At 36.9% G+C, this 23,554-nt stretch overlaps 1 protein-coding gene across 1 annotated transcript; it reads left to right on the top strand.

Moving 5' to 3' along the window:
* Positions 1 to 2,274: 2,274 nt before the first annotated feature.
* On the top strand, positions 2,275 to 2,991 carry LOC149565429 (uncharacterized). The gene has a single exon (XM_089816320.1). The coding sequence runs from the start codon at positions 2,275 to 2,277 to the stop codon at positions 2,989 to 2,991; it is 717 nt and encodes a 238-aa protein (XP_089672446.1).
* Positions 2,992 to 23,554: the final 20,563 nt, after the last annotated feature.

Genomic DNA, 23,554 nt, shown 5'->3' with positions numbered 1-23,554 from the left:
AGTGAGATTAATTGGTCAAAAAATAATTATCGGCAAGGGTTGACAGTTTACCAGTCAAAGGCTGGCAATTTCCTGGCTAAAAAGGTAATTTTACTGGAACAAAGTTCCCACATATAGCCTATCGACTAAATAAAGAAAAAAAGAAAAAATAAGAGTTAACAACGTAGATAATGGCTAATTAAATTAAATAAATAGGAAAAAAAACAAGAGTTAAAGTTGGAGTGAGATAAAACTAGTCGAAAAATAATTAACGACGAGGGCTGACAGTTTTCCAGTCAAATGGTGATAGTTTTCCAATAAAAAAAGTAAATAAAATTATTGTTTCAAAACTATGGACATCTAACAATAATATATTGGTTATTGATTAAAATTTGACCGCTTACGTAGGGTTGCATTTGTATTTGATTGTGGAGTGAATAAGTCATGAGCAAGACCCAATGTTTCCTTCTCTTTGTTCTTTCCTATCGATACCGCAATGAACGTAGTTTGTACTTTATTTTTCAAATAGATTAATAAATATATTTGAACTTTGACCTTTCATCTATTAAAAAATAAATTTAAATACAATTATTTAATAATAAATTTAAATTATTATTTAATGTAATTAAGAAATCTTATTAGAAATTTCAATTTTCTTGATTAATTATATAATTTTATCATAAATTATATGTAAACTATTAAATCGACAATTTATTTTTGTTACATTTAGTTATATTGGTAGAATATTTATAATATCTTAATATTAATAAATTGAATTTTTCTATTTGTATTATTTAGTCAATAGGCTATTTGTGGGAACTTTGTTCCTAAAAATTGATTTTTTGATAGAAAAGTTGTCAAAATTGTAAATCCTTCTCGTTAATTATTTACTAGTCAGTTTTTATCTCACTCCACTTTTAACTCTTGTTTTGATATTTATTAGTTGTTATATCCACTTTTAACTATTGTTTTTCTTTTTCTATTTATTTTTTTAAAAAAATACTTGTAATCTCCACATTAGCTATGTTGGGATCTCTATTTATTTAACATTTGATTTTTAAAATTGATTTAGATTTTAGTTTTTAAATTATTTAAATTTTTTTTTTATATTAATTTAGTTTTTGATGCAATTTTTTAAAATTATTTATTTTTTCATATTTGATAAATTGAATTTTAAATAAATAGTACTTATTGAATTATTTATAAGATTTTAGTAAATATTATGTTATTTAAATTGAAAATTATTAATAATCTAATTTGTTCACATAAGATTATATTTTAAATCTCCATTTTTAACTTTAAAAAAAAAAAAAAAAACTAATTTACTTTTTAAAAATTACATTAGCTCATTTTGTGATTTCCATTTATTTAACTTTTGATTTTTTAAATTTATTTAAGTTTTTGTTTTAAAATAATTTTAATTTATTTTTTATATTAGTTTAGTTTATTTTTTAAATATTATTTTTTAGTTTTTATAATTTATTTAGTCAATAGAATATTTATTCTAGACTTTTTTTTTTTTGTATTTCTCTTATTAATTTTTTTATAATAGATTTTTTGATAGGGTTTTTCAAATAATTTTTTGATAGGGTTGAGCTTGGTGGTTGAGGCTTGCCTCCCTTGCTCTAATTTTGTACTCATTTCTTTTTGGATGTTTGATTATTATTATTATTTTTTTAAATGATTTTTTTTCATATTTGATAAATTGAATTTAAATAAATCATATTTATTAATCTATTTAGAATATTTTAGTAAATATTATATTATTTAATTAAATTTATTAATTAATTTAAAATATTTTAGTAAATATTATGTTATTTACATAAATATTATTAATGATCTAATTTGTTCGTATAAAATCATATTTTAAAAAATAATTTTGTTATCGGCTCTACTAGTTTTTATATTATTTTACTTTAGACTAGTAATTACATTTTCTTTTTATAATTGAAAACTATTCAAAAGTGATAGTCGATTGAATAGGATGGCTTTGCGCTACGATCTGGTGTTCTACGAGGCTAGGGCTTGCATGCCCTAAACTTGCTACTCCCAAGCGTCTGTTGCGGTGGTTGCAGCTGCTTTTTCTATTTTTTGCTTGCATGTTGGAGAAGATTTCTACATTGGAGGTGTGGAGTACTGTGAGGAAAGATTTGAAGGTTTTTGTGAAGTCGGGGCCGGCCTGAGTTTGGCGCTCAGCGGGTGCCTTCTTTCCTCAGTGGCGTGGGAAGCACTATAGGCTTCTTGTAGGTTTGATTTTTGGAGTTTAGCCTAGAGATATTGCATTTAAGTCCGAGCATGGGGCAATCGGATGCCCTTGGGGTTCAGATTTCGATTGAGAATCTAGAAATGGCTAATACATCTTTTCAAATACGAGGAGGAGCTAAAGGCCAGATGGACAATATCCCATCTGGAGAGAACGTGGCTTTATCAAATGGTTCTATCCGAATTAGGAAGACGAGTGGGTGTTTGGAGAGATCTGATGATCAACCGGTGTTAGTCATTCAACAAGAGCAAGTTTCAGAAGATGTGAAATATTGGGGCAAGCATGCACTCATATGCAAGTCTTTGGGTCTTCGACTCCCTATACCTGTACTGGAATCATGGGCGCATCAGACTTGGAATCTAGAAGGGGATATGGAAATTCTACTGGCAGCTAACAATTATTTTATGATTATTTTCTCATGCATGTCGAACAAGAACAAAGTATTTGAAGGAGGCCCATACTTCTTTAACCAAGTTGGGCTATTTATCGAACCCTGGCACACTGGATTCAATTTCGCTGAGGAGATCCCATCTCGGGTACCTGTGTGGATTCGGCTTCCACATCTGCCACTGGAATTTTGGAGAGAGGATATTCTTCATTCGATATCTCTTTTTCTTGGAAAACTTGTTGGGTCAACCACCCAAACACAAGATCGAAAGGTAATTTCATATGCACGAATATGTGTGGAGGTTGATCTTACTAATTCGCTACCTAATTCTATGGAAATTTTCTTAGGTCATTGTTCATAGATTCAACAGTTGGACTATGAGACTCTACCCTTCAGATGTAGGATTTGTCGTGAGTATGGGCACTTGCAACGCAAATGCCCCCAAAATAAATTTTCTCAATCATCAACAACCACGATGCCGACCCCTAAGGATGACAAGGGTAAAACCCCTTTGCCAGCTGGTCCCTCTGGGGATAAGGAGGGTTTTATCCCAATGAAGCCGCGCAATAAAGGAAAGGGGCAGAAGAGAGCTTGGAGGAATAGACAAGGTGATAACACCTTCAACAGGTTTAATGTGCTAGAGACCTTGATACAGGAGGAAGGTTTACCTATTGTGACACCTCTAGGTGATGGCTCTCTTTTGGATCCCCAACTAGAGGAAGTTGAGAATCTAGTCCAGATTCCTGAGGAAATACAAGGCCAGCCAGTTGGTGCAGATGAATTGGTTCAAGAGTTAGGTTGTGATATTCCTGGTGGCTCACATCCACGTGATGGTCCAATTATCATAGCCTCTACCCATCTTAGCAAGAAAGGAGTGATTGACAACATAAAAGGCTCTAAAGCTACATCCATTTTGGGCTTATAGCAAAAGCCCTTTAAAAAAGGGACCTCAGAGAAATCTGCTAAGAGTGGAAGGAAAACAGATCAAGAGAAAGTTAAGATGATGGGTGAGACATTGGTTGAAGTGGGGTTTGTGAAGCCCATTGACTCCCACTTCGCGCAATATTCTAAATGATTTTTATTTCATGGAATATTAGGGGGTTGAACAGTATCCCTAGACAAAAGGTTGTTCGTAGATTGATTGATTCTCACTCTCTAGATGTTTTTTTCATTCAGGAAACTAAACTTTTAGTTGACGAATTGAACAGCTGTGAGCCAAAGTTATGGCCCCATGGTAGCTGGTAGGCAGTAGGTGCTCAAGGGAGCTCAAGCAGTCTTTCTTGTCTCTGGAATCCTAAGAAGGTGACTCCCCTGTGGTGGATTATGAGTAGATCCTCCATCTCTTTTATGGCTTCTCACTTTGAGACAGGTGAAAGGTGCTTGTTTTCCAACATTTATGCTCCTATTGACTTAGTTGGCAAATCTCTTATGTGGTCACATATTATATTTGTCCATTCTTTAGACCCTTTCCTTCCTTCGATTGTTGCTAGAGATTTTAGTGCAGTTACTAATCTTGAGGAAAAGAGGCGCAGGATTTCTTGATTGGGTCCTTCTTCTAGTATGCTTAGAGACAATATTAGTTCTTTGAACCTTATTGATGTTAAACTTGCATTTGGTTTGTTCACCTGGAATAACAGAAGAAGTGGGATGGAGGCTATCTTTGAAAGGCTTGATAGGTTCCTGGTATCTTATTTTTGGATGAATTTTAGATGGGCCACCAATTCAGATATTCTTTATTGGAGAGGCTCTGACCACTGGCCTATCAGGCTCTCTGTCTCTCCTTTCAAGACTTCTAAGAATCCCTCTTTCAAGTTTCAGCTGATGTGGTTGAGGGATCCTTCTCTTCAAAATCTCATGATAGCCTGGTGGTATGAAGGCAGGCCCCCTCATGGTACTTCCATGTACACCTTTGAGAGGAGACTTCAGCATGTGAAATTCAGGTTGAAACAGTGGAATAAACACTGTTTTGGGAACCTTCAAGAGCATTTAAGGGAAGCCCAGGTCAGGTTGGACAATGTCACTCGCCAGATTAGGGACCATGGAATGACTCTTGATTTAATGTCTGAAGAATCCTCAACTCTGAGAGAGATTGAAGAATGGGAACTTCGTGAGGAAATTTTCTAGAAACAAAAGTCTTGGGTGGATTGGTTGCAGGAAGGAGATAGAAACACGGCTTTCTTCCACAACATTGTCAAAGCTCGCAGGTTTGGAAATTCCATTACTTCTCTTGTTTCTTCTTTTGGAAATCATCTCTCTTCTAGGGAGGCAATTTCTTTAGAGTCCACTAATTACTTCTCTCAGCTCTTCTCTAAGGAGAAACCTATTTCTTTAGTGGAGACAAGGGCGATTTTAGATTGCATTCCTCATCTTGTGTCTGGCAGTATGAACAGAGATCTGTTAAAACCTATTATGCTTGAAGAACTGGAGAAGGTGGTATTTGGTATGAAGAAAGGTAAAGCCCTGGGCCCAGATGGATTTCCCATTGAATTTTTCCAAGAGTTTTGGGAGATTATTAAATTTGATCTTCTAGAAGTTGTTCGGGAATCATATCAAAATAAACAAATGCTCAAATCCTTTAATGCTACTTTCCTGACTCTCATCCCCAAGATTGATGGAGCTAACATGTTGGATCAATTCAGACCTATTGCTTTATGTAATGTCATGTACAAAATTATCACAAAATTAATTGCTGAAAGGCTTAAGCCTTTTCTTTCCTCTTTGATTTTTGAGGAACAAGGAGGTTATGTTGGTGGTAGACAGATTCTTGATGGAGTGGTTATTGCTTCAGAAGCTATTCATTCTATGGCCACATCCAAGGAAAAAGCTATGTTCATTAAGCTGGATTTGGCTAAAGCTTAGACCGAGTTAGTTGGGAGTTCCTTGGTCATGTGCTTCTTGCTTTTGGATTTGATATGAAGTGGGTGGATTGGGTTCTCAGCTGTGTGAATTCCACATCCTTTTCAGTCCTTATTAATGGAGAACCTATTGATCTTTTCTCTGCTTCTCGAGGGCTTCGGCAGGGGGATCCTATCTCTCCATATCTATTTATCATTATGGTAGAGGCTCTGGGCAGATTTATAAAATCTCAAGCAGGAAAGGGACTTGTTTATGGCTGGAAGTGGCACAATGATATTCCAGCATACACGCACCTCTAGTTTGTGGATGATACTGGATTGATGGGTTTGGCTACCATAAATGAAGCAAGGAACTTCAGAATGATTTTGGATACTTATTTGAAATCTTCTGGACAATAGATTAATGAAGGTAAATCATCTATTTATTTCTTTAATACTCCTCAGTCGATTCAGGTCAGGATTGCTAGAATTCTCAAGTTTCAAGTTACTTCCCTTCCTTTGATTTATCTTGGAGTTCCACTAGCTCTGGGGACTCAGCTGAAAGATTATTGGCAAGGTTTGTTGGACAAATTTTGTAGCAAGGTGAGTCACTGGACTCATAGATGGCTCTCCTTGGCTGGAAGAGTCACCCTCCTCAAGACTGTGATTCAGGCTCTTCCCATTTATAGGTGTCTGGTGCAAACTCCTCCCATTAGAGTTATGAAAGATTTTGATGCTTTGTCGTGACAATTCCTTTGGTCAGGCAATCTCCTCTCTTCTAGATGGAGCTTGGTCAAGTGGGACACTATTTGCCTGCCTAAGTTTGTAGGGGGATTAGGCCTTAAATGTATGGCTCTTGCTATCGAGGCTTTGGCAGCTAAGTTATATTGGAGATGGTACAAGAATCAAGATTGCGGTTGGGCTAAAATTCTAGCCCATAAGTACTTTCCAGGAGGAGATCTTTAGGATATTCCTAGACTGAAGCTGGATGGTAAGGGATCCTTTATTTGGGACACTCTTAAAAAAGGGGCTCCTCTCATCAAGGATGGCCTCTTCTAGATATGTAATGAGGGATCGAGTGTGTTATTCTGGCAAGACTCTTGGGATGGCTATCTGTTGGAAATATTCAAGATATGACAAGTTACTGAGAGGGGAGGGGTGAATCAGTAGCTTCTAAAATTTCAAACAATAAAACTGTATACTGATATATTCACCATTCATCCAAGTAACCTATTGTAAGCATGAAACAAATTCATTTGCAACACTTGAACACACAGATTTGGTGACCCAGAAACCTTCCAAATAGAAAGTAAAACTGGGGTGGGGATGAAACCCACAAGCTTCGTTACTGCAGTATGAAGTTGGCCGGTTAAGGCTTACAATGACCACTTCTGGTGATCTGCCCTGTTAGGAGCACAAAGGATTGCTAGATCCACCTTGTTAGAGGATTTCCAAACATACAATAAAGTATGCACTCTGTTAGGAGATTTACAAAAGACTGTTAAGTCTACCTTGTTAAAGGATTTACAAAAAACTGATTCACCTGTTAGAATGAAACAGTGGATCTGATTACAACTGATTGCTGATAAGATCCGCTATGCTCTGATTCACCTTGATGTGATAGATAAAAATTTTCTGCTTCAAAACTAGACCTGCTGAATATCTTCACAATTCAGCCCACATACTTTCGCACGCATGTATTTCTTTCGCACTTTCACACTTTCACACTTTCACATTTCCATTCATTACCATTGCCATAACAACTGTTGTTTGAATGATACAATACATTGCATATATATACCATCCATATAAACAATACATGCAAGGTCGGCTAAACAATACATGCAAGGTCGGCTAAAACAACAAGTGCAAATCTCTATACAAAGTCGGCCCAAGGTAAAAACTCGGGTTCACTGAACTGACTCGGTGTCCTTCTGATACTCAGCATCCACTGCGTTACTCGGCATCGTCATGCACTCGGTAGAAGTGAAGGAACGGTTCATACTAAACACTTCGAGTAGTTCTGAACTCGGTAACCACTGGAGACTCGGTAGAAGAGATGTCACTCGGTGAATACTTCTATCTGAACTGTTGCTCGGTGATCAAAGGAAACACTTGATAGAACCTTGTGACTCGGTGATAGTTAGTTTCCTTGATATCCGTCTGAGCTCGGTAAAAATTAATTTCCTTGATAACCTTAGGAGCTCGGTTATCATGAAGTTCTCGGTTACATCTTAGTACATCTTTACTCGGTCAAAACTGATTCCTTTCTTTACCTTGAACACTCGGTAAACACTAGTTGCTTTGTTCACCTTGATCACTCGGTAAACACTAAGTTCTTTGTTCACCTTGATTACTCGGTAAACACTGACTTCTTTGTTCACCTTGATTACTCGGTAAATACTGACTTCTTTATTACTTGGTAAACACTGAGAACTAGGTAAAGCTTGGCTTCCGGTGAGAGCTCGGTAAGCATTCAGAATCCAATAAGTGTTGTAACTAATGACAAAAATGTATCATAATGCCAACAATCTCCCCCTTTGGCATTAGTGACAAAAACACTTATGAGACAAAATTTATCTGACATGTTGATGACTGATTCTGAATATACATAGCTTCGTTATATACAACTCCTCCATAGAATAGCTTTGTTATATACAACTCCCCCATAGAATGTACATACATTATTTACATGAGCTGTATATCTCTTCCTTTGTAAAAATTTTCTGAAAACACTTATTCACTCATAGTATACATATCCAACAATAATCTCCCCTTTTTGACAATAATGCCAAAGAATAAAGAATATATATACTTATATAGAAACACCAAAATGAGAAATGAACTCTGAATGTACCTGGAGAATAAGCTGGAGAGTCTTATCCCAATTCTCTTGCAAAATTTTGCAGGTGGAAAGAGCTATTTGAACTTCAGCCAAAAGTTCAATCACATGATCTGCAATGGAGAAGTTATTATCATGGATTAATGTCTTTGAATGTGCAATATGCTTCTGCATTGAATCCATGATGGGAAGGATCATGTTTTGGATATCTATCAATGTAGATCGGATCCTTGCCTCTTCCCTCAACAGCTCTGCCTGCTTCTCTGACAAAAATTTGATTCTGAGGTGATGAGATGAGCTTGAACTGGGGTCAAGCTTCAAGTTCTGTGCGCTTACCTTTAGATCTTCATCAATTTTATTTAGTTTTTCTCTTATTCCTTTAGTGTATTCGATAACATCACAAAGTTTAGCAAAAAGAGATGTTACATTATTAAAAGAATTTTCCATATCTGCCAAAACTGAGGTTAATGCAACCTGATTTATTGCAATGTTCTGGGCAATGTGCCCTAATACCTTATTATCAAATTTCTTTTCTGCACGCTCAATTAGCTTTTCTTGTCCTGAGGCATCTTCATTGAATTTATTAACTGCCTCTTCCAGTTGAATCAAAATGTGTTGAGAAGTATCAACATCAACACCTATAGCCTCAGTAATTATGTTCCGAGCTTCCTCAATTATCCTATATTCCTTATCCCTTTCTGATCTTAACTGCATCTGAGTAGCCTATTTCTCAATAAGTTGACTAGCATACCTCATTTCTTCAATGGTAGCATTATCAAAGTCAATCTTTGGAATTACTATCTCTGTGTCCAAGTCAATGTCTTTAGGAATTTCCTTTCCAGTGATCATAAGTCTTAATGGTTGCTTTTGTTTGACTTCTGAGATGACTGGTTTGACCTTTGGAATAGACACAACAGTAGAGACAGAAGGACTAGCAGTAAAAACTGGGATGTTTGAGGTTTGAGTGCCAATAGAAGTATGTACAGGGTCAAAAATTTGAGTGCTGGCCAAAAATGGTGATACACTCGGTAATATAGTATCTGAGCTCACTGTGCCTGAAGTAGATGGTGACAAAATTGTAGAACAAATTTGAGTTGTCAAAATTTGAGAACTTACAACAATACCAACTGATGATGATGGAGTTGAGGAGGCTAACTCGGTAGATGAAAAGGGGTGCAGCTTGGTAGTCGAAGAGGGATGCAGCTCGGTAGATGAAGTGGTAGTCACTTCTACTGATGATACCTGGAGCTGAGATATGGCAGGTGTAGATGGTAAATCTGGTGTAGATGAACCTGCTGAAGCTGACTCCAGTCTTGATGATGTCACAGGTTTGTCTGGGGAGTGAGGAAGGGATGCAATAGCTGCTGCTACAATTTTTACCATATCATCCTCCTTATCTTCCTCTTCAGCTTCTTCCTCTTTGTCTTCTTCCTCTTTTTCTTCCATCATTGCATGCAACTCTCCTGGTGTAACTGTGATGGATGGAGTGCTATCTGATTCATCACTGCTGCTGCCGCTGTCATCATCCTTTATTTCTACTGGGTCTACACTGGGCTTATGTAGATGATAGATGTTTTTCCACATGTTTGTAGCATCATTTACAACATGCTTTATATCTTTGATCAAAACCAAACAAGTGTGGAATCTGATCATCATTTTACCTTCATAGGTTTTCAATTCAGATTTTACCTCTGCTCCAGTGAGACTAGGCCGAAGATTCTTCAGGGATTGCTCATATATATCTTTTACCATCTTGGTGGCTAACTCCCATCTTGGCTGTACTCTCTCCAGTAGTTCTTTAGAGATATGAGGAGCAATCTGGTCCAGGGAGTATTTCCATTTTCCCATTTTGTTAAGTACCAGTTCCTCAATTTGCATTTTCTCTGCATCAGTCCTTGTCTCAAATCTCAATGCCTTGAAATTTGCAATGCCAGCTCCTTCTTCCAATGTTTTGAGCCTTTGCTCGAATGTAGGTGCAGGTTTGACCAATACAGGTTCCTGAATACCTTTTCTCGTTCTTCGAGTGAATACTGTAGTAGGCTGCTTCTTGGGCTTGGTAATGATTACCTTGCCTTTCTTCTTTGCCAGTTGCTCTTTTTCTAATTCTTTTTCTCCTTCTTTTTCTTCTTCACTTTCTTTATCTTCACCTTTTCCCTCGGTGACCATAAGAGAACTCATTTCAGTTTTTAGTTTGGCCATTTTCCTTTTACCTTTGCTGATGGCCTGTGGAATTTTGATTTCTAGTTCAATTCTGGCCTTTGCTTCATCATAAGTACCAAAAATTCGTTGCCTTGGGTCTACTGGCTCATTTACCAGTGCTTCAATGATATCCCTGGTTTCATCAATATTTACCTCATATGGAAGAGGTTTCACCCATGCAACTCGGGGTCTAACTGCCTGTATGTATACCTTGTCACAGTCAACCATGAAACAGACATCATCCTTATACTCTTCAACAAGTTTTGGAGGTATTCTGAATCTGTTGTTCATCCTTTCCTTGAAATCTTCAAAATAATTGTCCATTACTTTGTCAAAATTCATACCCATATCTACTATGAATTCATTTATTTGATACAAAATTGGAGTATCTTTCCTCCATATAACTGTACTTTTGGATGGAAAGAATTTCTGTACATAGAAAAATAAACAAACTAGCAAAGAACCAAATTTACAAGGGTTTGTCTTTGCAGTCCTTATGCTTTCCATGTTTTTATTGAATTGTTTTAATAGTACATCAGCTAGGTCAAACTCCATATTTTTCTTTACAATTTTATATGCCAAATCTACAGCCTCGCAAGGTACACTATTCAGCCTGCTGGAACTATACAGTTTGTATGCAATAACATAAATACCAAATTTCAGTTCTATATCTGAAACATTGTTGAGTTTTAAACCTCTGCCATCCCATTCAGCTTGGGTTTTCTTCTGTAACTCATCCCGTCCTAGGGTTTTGGTGGTTTTGGCTTTGCTGAGCATTGGGAGACCCGTGATTTTGTGAATCATCTTCTTGGTTATCAAAACTGGTTGTTCTAACCACAACTGACCATTATGTACTCGGCTCAAGATATACCTCACCCATTTCACTTGGAAACTTCTTGGCAGATGCGGGATATGGGTTAAGCCTTTGGTTTCCAAATATTTGAACTCAGGTTTTAGGGTTCCATCCACGCATAACTCGGCTAGGGTGCTATCCATATCTAGTGTCCCTATTTCTTGCACAGTACACTTGAAATGAGTACGAATATCATTGATTAGAAGTACCTTTGGAGGAATCTGTGATTGAGCTCCATGCGGGTCGAGTGATTCAGCGATGGCAGGAACAAGCTTGAACGTCGGTGCCTTCCATTCCGTTCCCTTTACAAGCATTTCGGATCCTTTCTTCGCCTTGCTGCTGCTGCTGCTTGCGGAAGCCATTGCTACTCGGTGAGTAAGAAGATTTCGTAAGAATACTTCATTGGAAAATTTCTTCAACTCACTTGAATTCGCTTGAAAGCCCTCTTTTTGTAAATCTCGAATTCGCGGTGAAAAATGAGGTTGAAATCTGCCCTTTTGATGAAAAATTCATCATTAATGTTCAGCACGGAGGTAGTTGCGATCGACAGGCTGTCATCCACTAGCTCGGCTTAAACTTCGCAACTCGGTGACCAAAAGAAAATAGGTTAATCCGCCCTTAACTCGGTAAGAGAAGAACCAACCATGCTCGGTAAGTGCAACTTGGTGAAAGAAGCCTTATTGCACCCGACTGAGCTCGGTAAGGTCATGTACCGACCATGATCCTGATGTATCTGAAATACTGATTTGATCATATTTTCATTCTAGGATTGCTTAGGATATTGCTTGTAGATACAGTCCTGGTCTTATCCTGATGAGTCTTAATTGGAAATGGGAGAGTCACTCACTTCTTGAGTGACCATTCCATCATTTGAATTATCTGGCTTGGTAGACTTTGGAATCCATTGCTACTTCATTTGTTTTCGAATATTGTCTACTTTGATTTTCTTCTCATCCTCGACTTTCTTTATGTTCATGCAGTTTTTAGATATATGACCAAGTTCTGTACATGTATAACATCTTACAGTGGTATCCCTTTTTCTTAGGTGATGCCTTGCACAGTTTATGCCAGTATGACCATATTCTCCACAATAATGACATCTGCACCAAGTGTTGTAGTCCCAACCAAATATTGCTTTGACAAGTTGTTCAGCTGGATTAAAAGATTTGAATTTGCATTGTGATGCCTTATGACCTTGCTTTTGGCATTTGTGACATTTACCTTCAAATTTCGGTTTCCTTTTGCATTCATTGGCTTTGTGTCCATGCTGATTGCAATTGTAGCACTTTCCATTAAATTTTCCTTTTCCATTGCTCCAACATCCGTTAGATGTATGACCTAACTTACCACAGTGGCTGCAAGTAGGTTTTTGATTCTTTTGAGTACCCTGTTTGGAGGATTCACCTTCTTCCTTGTATCCAAGGCCTGCTTTACCATTTTGTTTATGAAAGTTTTCTTCATTTTGCAGATTCAATTGATCCATGTCTTTTTGAGATTTTACCATTCTCTCATTGACTTGTTTTTCAGAGATTAGATCACTTTGTAAGCTTGCATTGATTTGTCTTTCAGTAATTAAGTCATTTCTCAAAATCTCATTCTCAGATCTTAGATTCATAATTTCTTCATTTGCATTAGATAATTGAGTTACAAGATTTTCAAGCTGAGAGGATTGATTATTCCTTACCTCTAAGTCTTCAGCTGCCTTGTTCCTTTGCTCCAAGATTTCGCATAGCCTGATGGACTGGATTCTTTGTTCCCTTTTGAGCTTTCTTACTTCTTCCTGCAGAGATCCATTCTTTTCTAAGAGTTCTTTGATTGCTTTGTCAGCTTCATCTGAACTATTTGATGGTGAGAGATCTTCAATCTTTTCTTCAACATACTGATGGTCATTCATTTGCTTTGCAAGTTCTTTTCTTCTTTTCAAGGATTGTGAAAGATGCTCTTTTGCTTCATTGAGTTGAGCCATGGCCATTTTCAGATCTAGCTTTTCATTCTCAATAGTTTTGTCAAGTCTGAATATCTCCATTGTCCTTGATCTTTGCTCAAGCTGTGAAGCTTTTATCTTGAGAACCTTATAGCTCTGATACCAATTGTTGGAAATATTCAAGATATGACAAGTTACTGAGAGGGGAGGGGTGAATCAGTAACTTCTAAAATTTCAAACAATAAAACTATATACTGATATATTCACCATTCATCCAAGTAACCTATTGTAAGCATGAAACAAATTCATTTGCAACACTTGAACACACAGATTTGGTGACCCAGAAACCTTCCAAATAGAAAGTAAAACTGGGGTGGGGATGAAACCCACAAGCTTCGTTACTGCAGTATGAAGTTGGCCGGTTAAGGCTTACAATGACCACTTCTGGTGATCTGCCCTGTTAGGAGCACAAAGGATTGCTAGATCCACCTTGTTAGAGGATTTCCAAACATACAATAAAGTATGCACTCTGTTAGGAGATTTACAAAAGACTGTTAAGTCTACCTTGTTAAAGGATTTACAAAAAACTGATTCACCTGTTAGAATGAAACAATGGATCTGATTACAACTGATTGCTGATAAGATCCGCTATGCTCTGATTCACCTTGATGTGATAGATAAAAATTTTCTACTTCAAAACTAGACCTACTGAATATCTTCACAATTCAGCCCACATACTTTCGCACGCATGTATTTCTTTCGCACTTTCACACTTTCACATTTCCATTCATTACCATTGCCATAACAACTGTTGTTTGAATGATACAATACATTGCATATATATACCATCCATATAAACAATACATGCAAGGTCGGCTAAAACAACAAGTGCAAATCTCTATACAAAGTCGGCCCAAGGTAAAAACTCGGGTTCACTGAACTGACTCGGTGTCCTTCTGATACTTGGCGTCCACTGTGTTACTCGGCATCGTCATGCACTCGGTAGAAGTGAAGGCACGGTTCATACTAAACACTTCGAGTAGTTCTGAACTCGGTAACCACTGGAGACTCGGTAGAAGAGATGTCACTCGGTGAATACTTCTATCTGAACTGTTGCTCGGTGATCAAAGGAAACACTTGATAGAACCTTGTGACTCGGTGATAGTTAGTTTCCTTGATATCGGTCTGAGCTCGGTAAAAATTAATTTCCTTGATAACCTCAGGAGCTCGGTTATCATGAAGTTCTCGGTTACATCTTAGTACATCTTTACTCGGTCAAAACTGATTCCTTTCTTTACCTTGAACACTCAGTAAACACTGGTTGCTTTGTTCACCTTGATCACTCGGTAAACACTGACTTCTTTGTTCACCTTGATTACTCGGTAAACACTGACTTCTTTGTTCACCTTGATTACTCGGTAAATACTGACTTCTTTATTACTCGGTAAACACTGAGAACTAGGTAAAGCTTGGCTTCCGGTGAGAGCTCGGTAAGCATTCAGAATCCAATAAGTGTTGTAACTAATGACAAAAATGTATCATAATGCCAACACTATCCTCCAATTCTCTCCAGCCATCCACATCTTCAGCCTCTATGTATGATTTTTTTAGCTGCAGGATGGACCAAAGTTGTTCACTTCAAAACTATGAAGAGATATGGTTCGATGATTATAGCTAGTTGGAAGGATCCTCAGGATTGGCTCCGGGGGGGCTCCTCGGAGATTCGGGTTGAGTTGGCCAATCTTCTCTCTCTTAAGCTGTGCAGTTCTTCTAAGGACAAAGATATCCTGGCTTGCGGTTCTAGCCCTAAAGGTATTTACAGTGTGGCCCAGGGGTATGCTCGGCTGGATAGTTAATATAATGAAATCTAGGAAATTCCCTGGTGGCGGAAGGTTTGGAATAGATTCTCATGGCCTAAATGTAATTTTTTTCTTTGGCTGGTTGCTCAAAAAAGTGTCTTACTTGGGATAACCTCTAGAGAAGAGGATTTCAGGGTCCTTCGCTCTGTCCCCTCTGTAGGATGCATGGAGAAGATGTTTCTCATTTATTCTTCTTATGCCCTCTCTCTAGAGAAATCTGGCATAAGTGGTGGGAGGCATGGTGTCATGGATGCATTCATGTTGAATCTCTTATTGAGTTTTGGGATAGCCTGGGTAGGCCCCCTGCGAAAACTTCATTCCTCTAGGTGGCCTGGGCTGTTGGATCTTCTTTCATTCTTTGGAATCTTTAGCTGGAGCGTAATCATCAAATCTTCTGTAACTCTAGCCTGGGAGTCACTAAATTATGGCAGGTGATCTTGAGCAGGCTTCAGGAAACTATCTATGCTAAATGTGATACGACGAAGCCAGTGGATCCTGATGACTTCAAGATAGTTAGGAATTTGGGAGTGGTGAACAAAGGGTTGGGTAGTAGAAGCAGTAAGAGATCTCAGCCTCTAAAAAGGAGAGTGTGTAGGATAGGGAGATGGAGACCTCCACCAGATGGTGTCCTAAAGATTAACACTGACGGCTCCTCCCATGAAAATCCTGGACAGGCTGGTGTGGGAGGGAATGGGAGAGATGCAGATGGCAAGGTTTCTTTCATATTCTCTATTCACAAAGGAGTTCATTCCAATAATGTGATGGAGGCCTTAGCCATTAAGGTAGCTATGGAGCGCGCTTGCTCTCTTGGATGGAGGAGAATAGTGTGTGAATTAGACTCTAAGATTGTTGTGGACATGATAAGGAACCAGAGAATAGAGGACTATATCTGGCATATTGCCTCTCTTGTTAGAGAGATTCTTCACTTGAGTAGCTTTGTAGATGAGATCTCATTTTGTCATATTCCCAGGGAATGGAATGGGGTGGCTGATGTCTTGGCTAAATGGGCTTTGGAGAAAGGCGCTGGTTGGGATATTTCCTCTAGGGATGATATTCCTGCTGATTATGTGGGGATTTTTGAGCATTTAGTGCAAAAAGATAGAACTTAATGGCTTTTAGGTAGTGGTTTGATGGATTGGGCCTAAGGCCTTTGTAATTTGGCTTTTTCTGAATAAATTTTTACCCTTTTTTCCAAAAAAAAAAACTATTCAAAAGTAATTATAATTATTTAAAGATGAACTATTTTTTTGATTGATAAGTAGTAGATAATTTCTAGAAGAAATCAAATTGTTATATTGCTATCTATCACTATAATTTTTATCTAATTTTTTAATCTTTATTTTATTATATTTTGTATTTTACAAAATTCGTTTCCTATACGCAACCTTCAGATATTTCGTTTATGAACAACGTTTCTTTTATAAGTTCTACTAACATAGATGTGAGAGGACGATTCCAAGTAAACATCCCACGATATGGTGTTTACAGAAGTCTCCACTGCCATTTTCGCATGTTAAAGAATAAGACAAGTACTTGGCAAGTAGTGCTCCTTTGATTTCTTGCACCAGGTCCCGGTCTATATGCCGATAAGTGAATAGAGACTTGACTCAACTTTTACTTTTCCCAGTTCACAATTCTTTGTCACGGTCTACGCAGAGGTAGGTAAATGTAGAAACTTAAATTCAACATTTCCTGTTTACTAAAGCAATGCTGGAATTTAACAAGGATCATTAGAATACAGTTACACAGTCTTTGCGCACCATAATAACCCGCAAATAGATTGTTGTCTGCATAAGTTGTTGAGAATGTACAAAATCATGCGAGTGGTTTTATTGCTCTGCCTGTTTGCAGCAGTGAAGCTCAGTCCGATAGTAGGTTCAAGTGGAAGTGAGAGGGATGTGACTTCTCTCATGGAGTTGAAGAACGTAGTCACGCAGGATCCCCTTGCTGTACTCAACACATGGAACCACACCCTGCACTTTTGCAATTGGACTGGTATCCACTGCAACACTGAAAAGGGGCGTGTTGTGAGATTGCGTTTGAAAAACATGAGCTTGCAGGGGGTGCTGCCCCCACAGCTAGGGAATTCATCCTTCCTTCACTACCTCGACCTCTCCTATAACAAATTCGGGGGCAAAATTCCATCTGCTCTGGGCCGACTGCGCCGCCTCAAATCCCTTTTTCTTCATGAAAACCATCTGGAAGGATCCCTTCCCCACTCTCTCGGCGATTGGCAGAATCTACAAGTCCTTTCGTCTTGGGCGAATCGCCACACGGGCAGCATTACCGCGGGCTTGGGAAATTGTTCTATGCTTCGTCTTGTTGATTTATCTGATAACAATTTCCAAGGCAAGATTCCTTCCCAAATTGGGTCTCTCACTAAGCTTGAGCTCCTCAATCTAGACAACAACCGAATCAGTGGAGAAATCCCAACTTCTATGCTAAATTGCACAGAGTTGAGAAACCTGTCTTTCTATAATAACTCGCTAAGTGGGGTGATTCCATCTGAGATAGGCGTCAAGTTTTCCAATCTGGAGATCCTAAATCTGCTAAAAAATAAACTCAGCCGGGGGATCCCCAAGTCACTGGGAAATTGCTCGAGGCTTTCTGTGCTTGAACTGGCGTGGAATGAATTGAGCGGCGTGATACTGATGAATTGGGCAATCTTCTCCGCCTCACAAACCTCCTTCTTTATCGTAATCATTTCGTCAGCGGTACTGGAAGTGCGAATGGTGTTCCTATATTGAATGCACTACCTAACTGCTCCCTGTTGATAAGGTTGGATTTGACAAACAATCATCTTGAAGGTACTCTGCCTCCTTCGCTCAGTCTTCTTTCTCAACGTCTCTCAACTTTCTCATTAAAAAAAAACTTCATAAGAGGGTGAACCCACAATACTAGGTACCACTTTTGTGGGAGGAAACTTCAAAAAAATGACAAATTTTTTGCATCTCCATTTTTCGTACATTCGCGCGAACACCTTAGACATGTTCGTGCGAACATGTTTCCGCCGAGTGTTTGTGCGAACATATCGTGCCATGTTCGTGCGAACAAGTACACAACACATATTTGCGCGAACATATGCTGACAAAATTTCCGGCGGTTCAAAACGTCTTTTTCACTTTTCCAAATTCATTTTTACGGTGAGCACTGTTCATTGAGCGTTCGGGCGAACGTGTGACTTGAGCAACTTCCGTTGACATCATCTTCTTATTTTCGTTCTCATTTTCATTATTGGGTATGTCAAAATAATATTAATTTAATGTTTTCAAAGTTTTTTAAGTATTTTTTTTTTATATTATCAAAATAGATTTTAATGTTTTCAATGCATTCTTTTTGTGTTTTTAAAACATATTTGAATGTTATATAGTTTTTAATAGTTTTGAAAATATATTTGAATGTTATTTACGTTTTTAATAGTTTATAAAACATATCTAAATGTTAATTTAATATTTTTATTGTTTATTTATATTAATTTAAAAAACAAAAAAATATTATGTAGAAAACATTAGAAAAAATAGTAAAAAATATGTAAAATAAAATTTAGGAAAAACATTAGAAAACAAATTTTTTAAAAAAATTACGAAAACATTAGAGAATTTATAATTTAATATAAAATTTACAAAAAAATTATTAAAAAATATTACAAAAACATTAGAAAATTTATAATTTAATATAAAATTTAGAAAACAAATAGTTAAGAATTAGAAAAAAATTTAAAAATATTATTAAAAAATTAAAAATTTAGAAAAAACATTAAAAAAATTAGAAAATTTAGAAAAAAATATTGCAAAAACATTATAAAATTTAGAAAACAAATTTAGAAAAAAAATTACAAAAATATTAGAGAATTTATAATTTAATATAAAAAATTTTAAAATTTTTTTAAAAATTAGAAAAAATATTAGAAAATTTATAATTTAATATAAAATTTAAAAAACAATTTTTTAAAAAAAATTGCAAAAAATTAGAAAATTTAGAATTTAGAAAATAAACTTAGAAAAAACATTACCAAAACATTAGAAAATTTATAATTTAATATAAAGTTTTAAAAACAAATTTAGAAAAAAATAAGAAAAACGTTAGAAAATTTATAATAATATAAATTTTAGAAGACAAATTTTAAAAAATATTAGAAAAATATTAGAAAATTTATAGTTTTCAAATATTTTGAAAATAAATTTAGAAAAACATTAGAAAAAATATTTTTAAAAAAATTAGAAGAACATTACAAAATTTTAGAAGTCAAATTAAAATATATATATATATATATATATATATATGTTAAATGTAAATATGTCAAATTCACTTTAATGTCTTAATCTTAGAAGTTTAATTAAATGACATATCTTAAGGGTCTAGATCTTGAATTGCACATGTAAAAATATAGATTAAAATGTATAATTTTTTATTTTGAACATAGATGTACATGTATATTTGTTCATGGTTAAAAGTAAATGTATGTACATATTTTTAATAAATTCACATTTTTATATGTATAATTTGTGTATATGTTAACTATTGATCTTAATTTATCTTATAACTAAGTGTAATTAACTATATTTAATAACACATGTCTTAAGGGGAGATCCTAAATTATACATAAGAATGTAGATTAAAATGTATATTTTATTTCATAAATGTACATGTAAATATGTTCATGTGGTAGATATAGATGTGCATACATATGTTTTCAATATTCATGTTTAAATGTACATATGTTATTATTTTTAATGTCTTAATAATTAGAAGTATATAATTAACTATATAATTCAATGACATGTCTTAAGGGGAGATCCTAAATTATACATATATAAGAATGTAGATTAATTTGCATTTCTACCTGTATGAATATAACATACATGTACATCCAAACCCTAACCCTAACCTAACCAAACCCTAACCCTAACCATTATCCAAACCCTAACCTTGACCTTAAAATTTAATTTCTAAACCCAATATTATAAATGATAATAAATACCCTAAATCATAATCTTGAACCAAATCATAAACTTCATATGCTAAGTTCCCTTATCATAAATTCTTAACTATGGACTTTAATATTAACCCTTAAATTTAATGCTAGAAATTATGTAAGTTCGTGTAAACCCTGACAGTGTCATAAGGTCTTAAATCTTACCCTAAAATTGAGCCTAATTACACTAAAACCCTATTTGAAAACCTAATTGAAGCCTAACTTACATAAAATTAAAACAAGTTGACCCTAATCCTAAATTGTTAAAAATTACATTTGAGATACATGCACATACATGAAGTATAACCCTTGTTTTAAATGATATATATGTAACCCAACTTGAAACCTAAACCTCGAAACATTATTTTTTTTTTTTAAAAAAAGGGGTAAAAATTTATTCAAATAAAACCAAATTACAGAAGGCCTCAAACCCAACCAACCAAAACACCAACCCAAAACCAATTACATTCTGTCATTTTCCACTAATTGCTCGAAAGTCCCAACAAGATCAGCAGGAAGATCATTCCTAACAGAAATATCCCAACCAGCACCTTTCTCTGATGCCCATTTTGCCAAGACATCAGCCACTCCATTCCATTCCCTAGGAATATGACAGAAGAGATCCCATCCACAAAGCTACTCAAGTGGAGAATCTCTCTAACAATAGAGGCAATTTGCCAGCTAGATTCATCCACTCTCCGGTTATTTATCATATCACAACAATCTGAGAGTCAGACTCACACACCATTCTCCTCCAACCAAGAGAACAAGCCCGCTCCATAGCCACCTTAATGGCCAAAGCCTCCATAACGTTATTGGATTGAACTCTTTTCTGAATAGAGAATATGAAAATAACATTGTCATCTACATCTCTCCCAATCCCCCCCACTCCAGCCAGTCCAGGATTCTCATGGGAGGAGCCATCAGTGTCAATCTTTAGGACTGCATCAGGAGGAAGACGCCATCTCCCCACTCTACAAACCTTCCTCTTTCGTGGCTGAGATCTCTTACTGCTACTAGTTCCAAATCCTTTATCCACTAATCCTAAATTCCTGATAATACGAGAATCACCAGGATCTACCGGCTCTGACATATCACATTTAGCTGAGATAGTCTCTTGAAGCCTGGGGAGATAATCTCTGAGGAGCCCCCTGTGGGCCAAATTTGTGGATCCTTCCAACTAGCCACCTCCATCAATCCACACCTCCGAACAGTCTTGAAGTGAGCTACCATGGTCCAACCTGCAGAAGAAAAAACTTGAAATAGAGGAAAAAGGTGGAGAAAACTGGAGAGAATAGGAAGGTGGCCATCCCAAGAGTCCTACCAGAATAACACACTTGACCCCTCATTACAGATCTAGAAAAGGCCATCCTTGATAAGAGGAGCACCCCTTTTAAGGGTGTCCCAAATAAAGGACCCCTTACCATTAAGCTCGAGTCTAGGAATATCCTGGACCTCCACTCCTAAGAAATACTTATGGGTCAGAATCTTGGCCCAATCCCGATCTTGATTCTTGCACCATCTCCAGTATAACTTTGTAGCAAGAGCTTTGACACCGAGAGCCATACATTTAAGGCCTAGACCCCCAGAAAACTTAGGCAAACAAACCGTGTCCTAGTTGACTAAGCTCCATTTAGAGGATTGGAGATTGCCTGACCAAAGGAATTGTCGTGACAAAGCATCAAAATCTTTCAAAACTCCCACGGGAGGTGTTTGCACTAAACACCTATAAATAGGAAGATCCTGATCACAGTCTTGAGCAGGGTAACCCTCCCAGCAGATGAGAGCCACCTATGAGTCCAGTGACTCACTCTGCTAATAATATCAATCAAGAATTTCAAACCTCGAAACATTATCATTTAAGAGTAATATAAATAATTTATTAGGTACCCTTTTATTGAATTCTCTAAAAATACCCTCCAAAATATAATAAAATCTTAGAATAACAAATTAACTCTAACCATAACCAAACTCTCAACTTTAAAGTTATCTTATACTTATATGCAAATTAATCTAGGTATGGATGTGTTACAGATTATCTAGGTCCATGATGGGTGATGTATGTTTAATTACATGTGTATAATTTTTAATGTTAAAAATAAAAAAGTATGTACAACAGACAATTTAGCTCTTCATACATTTTTACAGATATGGCTTCACACGATATGCTTGATGCGGCTTCTAGTGCGACAACTGATGTAGTTCCTACTGCAGCTCCTACTACGACATAGGTTGATGCGGTTCCTGTTGCAACACCTAATGCAGATCCTGATATGGCTCCTCGTGCAGCTCATGGTGGGGCTCGTGCTACAATTTCTGGTGGGGCTCGTCGTGTACCTCGACGTAGGGCTCGTCGTGCAGCTCATGTTCTAGCTCCTGGTGCGGCTCATGTTCTAGGTCAGGCTACACCTGCAGCTCCTGCTGGAGGTCCTGCTGCACCACATCCATGCATCGATATTGATTCATTATTTGTATTTTCAGAGCATGAGGTTGCTAGACTGCGGCACTCTATATTGAGCTTTGATGATGGTGTTTATAGAGACATATGTACTACGATATGTAGGAGTTTACAGGATTTGACAACTAGGTTTAGAGGTCACCATTCATTTACTCCTGCCATATTAGCTTCCATATCTAGGGAGCTTAGGGCTGAGGTTTCAAGAGATGCATCATTTGATGACGTCAAGAGGGTAGCCCCCAAAGACGTCATCCGAAGAGAGTTATTTCCAACTTATGAGGGGACACAGGGTAGGGTGAGAGGCTACAGAGTCACACGATGCAGAGACCCTATTATTGCTAGCATGATCTATCCACAATTTTTAGCTGCATATGGTCGTTATCCTAATAACGACCAAATACCCCTTTATTTTGCACAACAACTGTACACTAAGCTCCGTATAGGGCTCAATGTCAACTACTTGGATATTCCTGATTATTACGGACAGGGGCGTGGTTGGGTGGAAAATCGTGACCAGTACCGCAGTGTAGATCATCTGCCACCTGCAGATCTTAGACAATTTGTTGGACCGAGGATGCCTCCTGTGATTCCTACACATGCGCCTATTGCAGGTAGAGTTTTCATTGCTTCCCAAAGGGAAGTAATTGACACTATTGGGCACATTGCATCTGTGGCAGCTAGTATCACATCAAATTCTATTGGTCGTTATCTTCATAGTCGACGTCCTCATCCACTTGGTCGACCATCTTCACAGGCATCTAGTAGCACTTCAGGTGCCTCTTCTGATGATGCATATAGAGGTACTGGGCTACCACTTCCAAGCGATATTTGTGGTCTTTCAGGACAGTAGACACATATGGATATGTCACTGCATTTTTTGGAGGATATGTTGCACTTTATTAGCTATATTTATGATACACAGAGGATTCCAGTACACGCGGTGATGGATATTGTTAGACAGCATCAGAGCCCCGACACAG

This window comes from Cupressus sempervirens, chromosome 3 (assembly GCF_028749045.1).
Source record: "Cupressus sempervirens isolate cs-2001-9-10 chromosome 3, ASM2874904v1, whole genome shotgun sequence".
In the NCBI taxonomy this organism is placed as follows: Eukaryota; Viridiplantae; Streptophyta; class Pinopsida; order Cupressales; family Cupressaceae; genus Cupressus; species Cupressus sempervirens.
The sequence above is the reverse complement of the archived record's forward strand: the minus strand, read 5'-3'. Positions and strand labels throughout refer to the sequence as shown.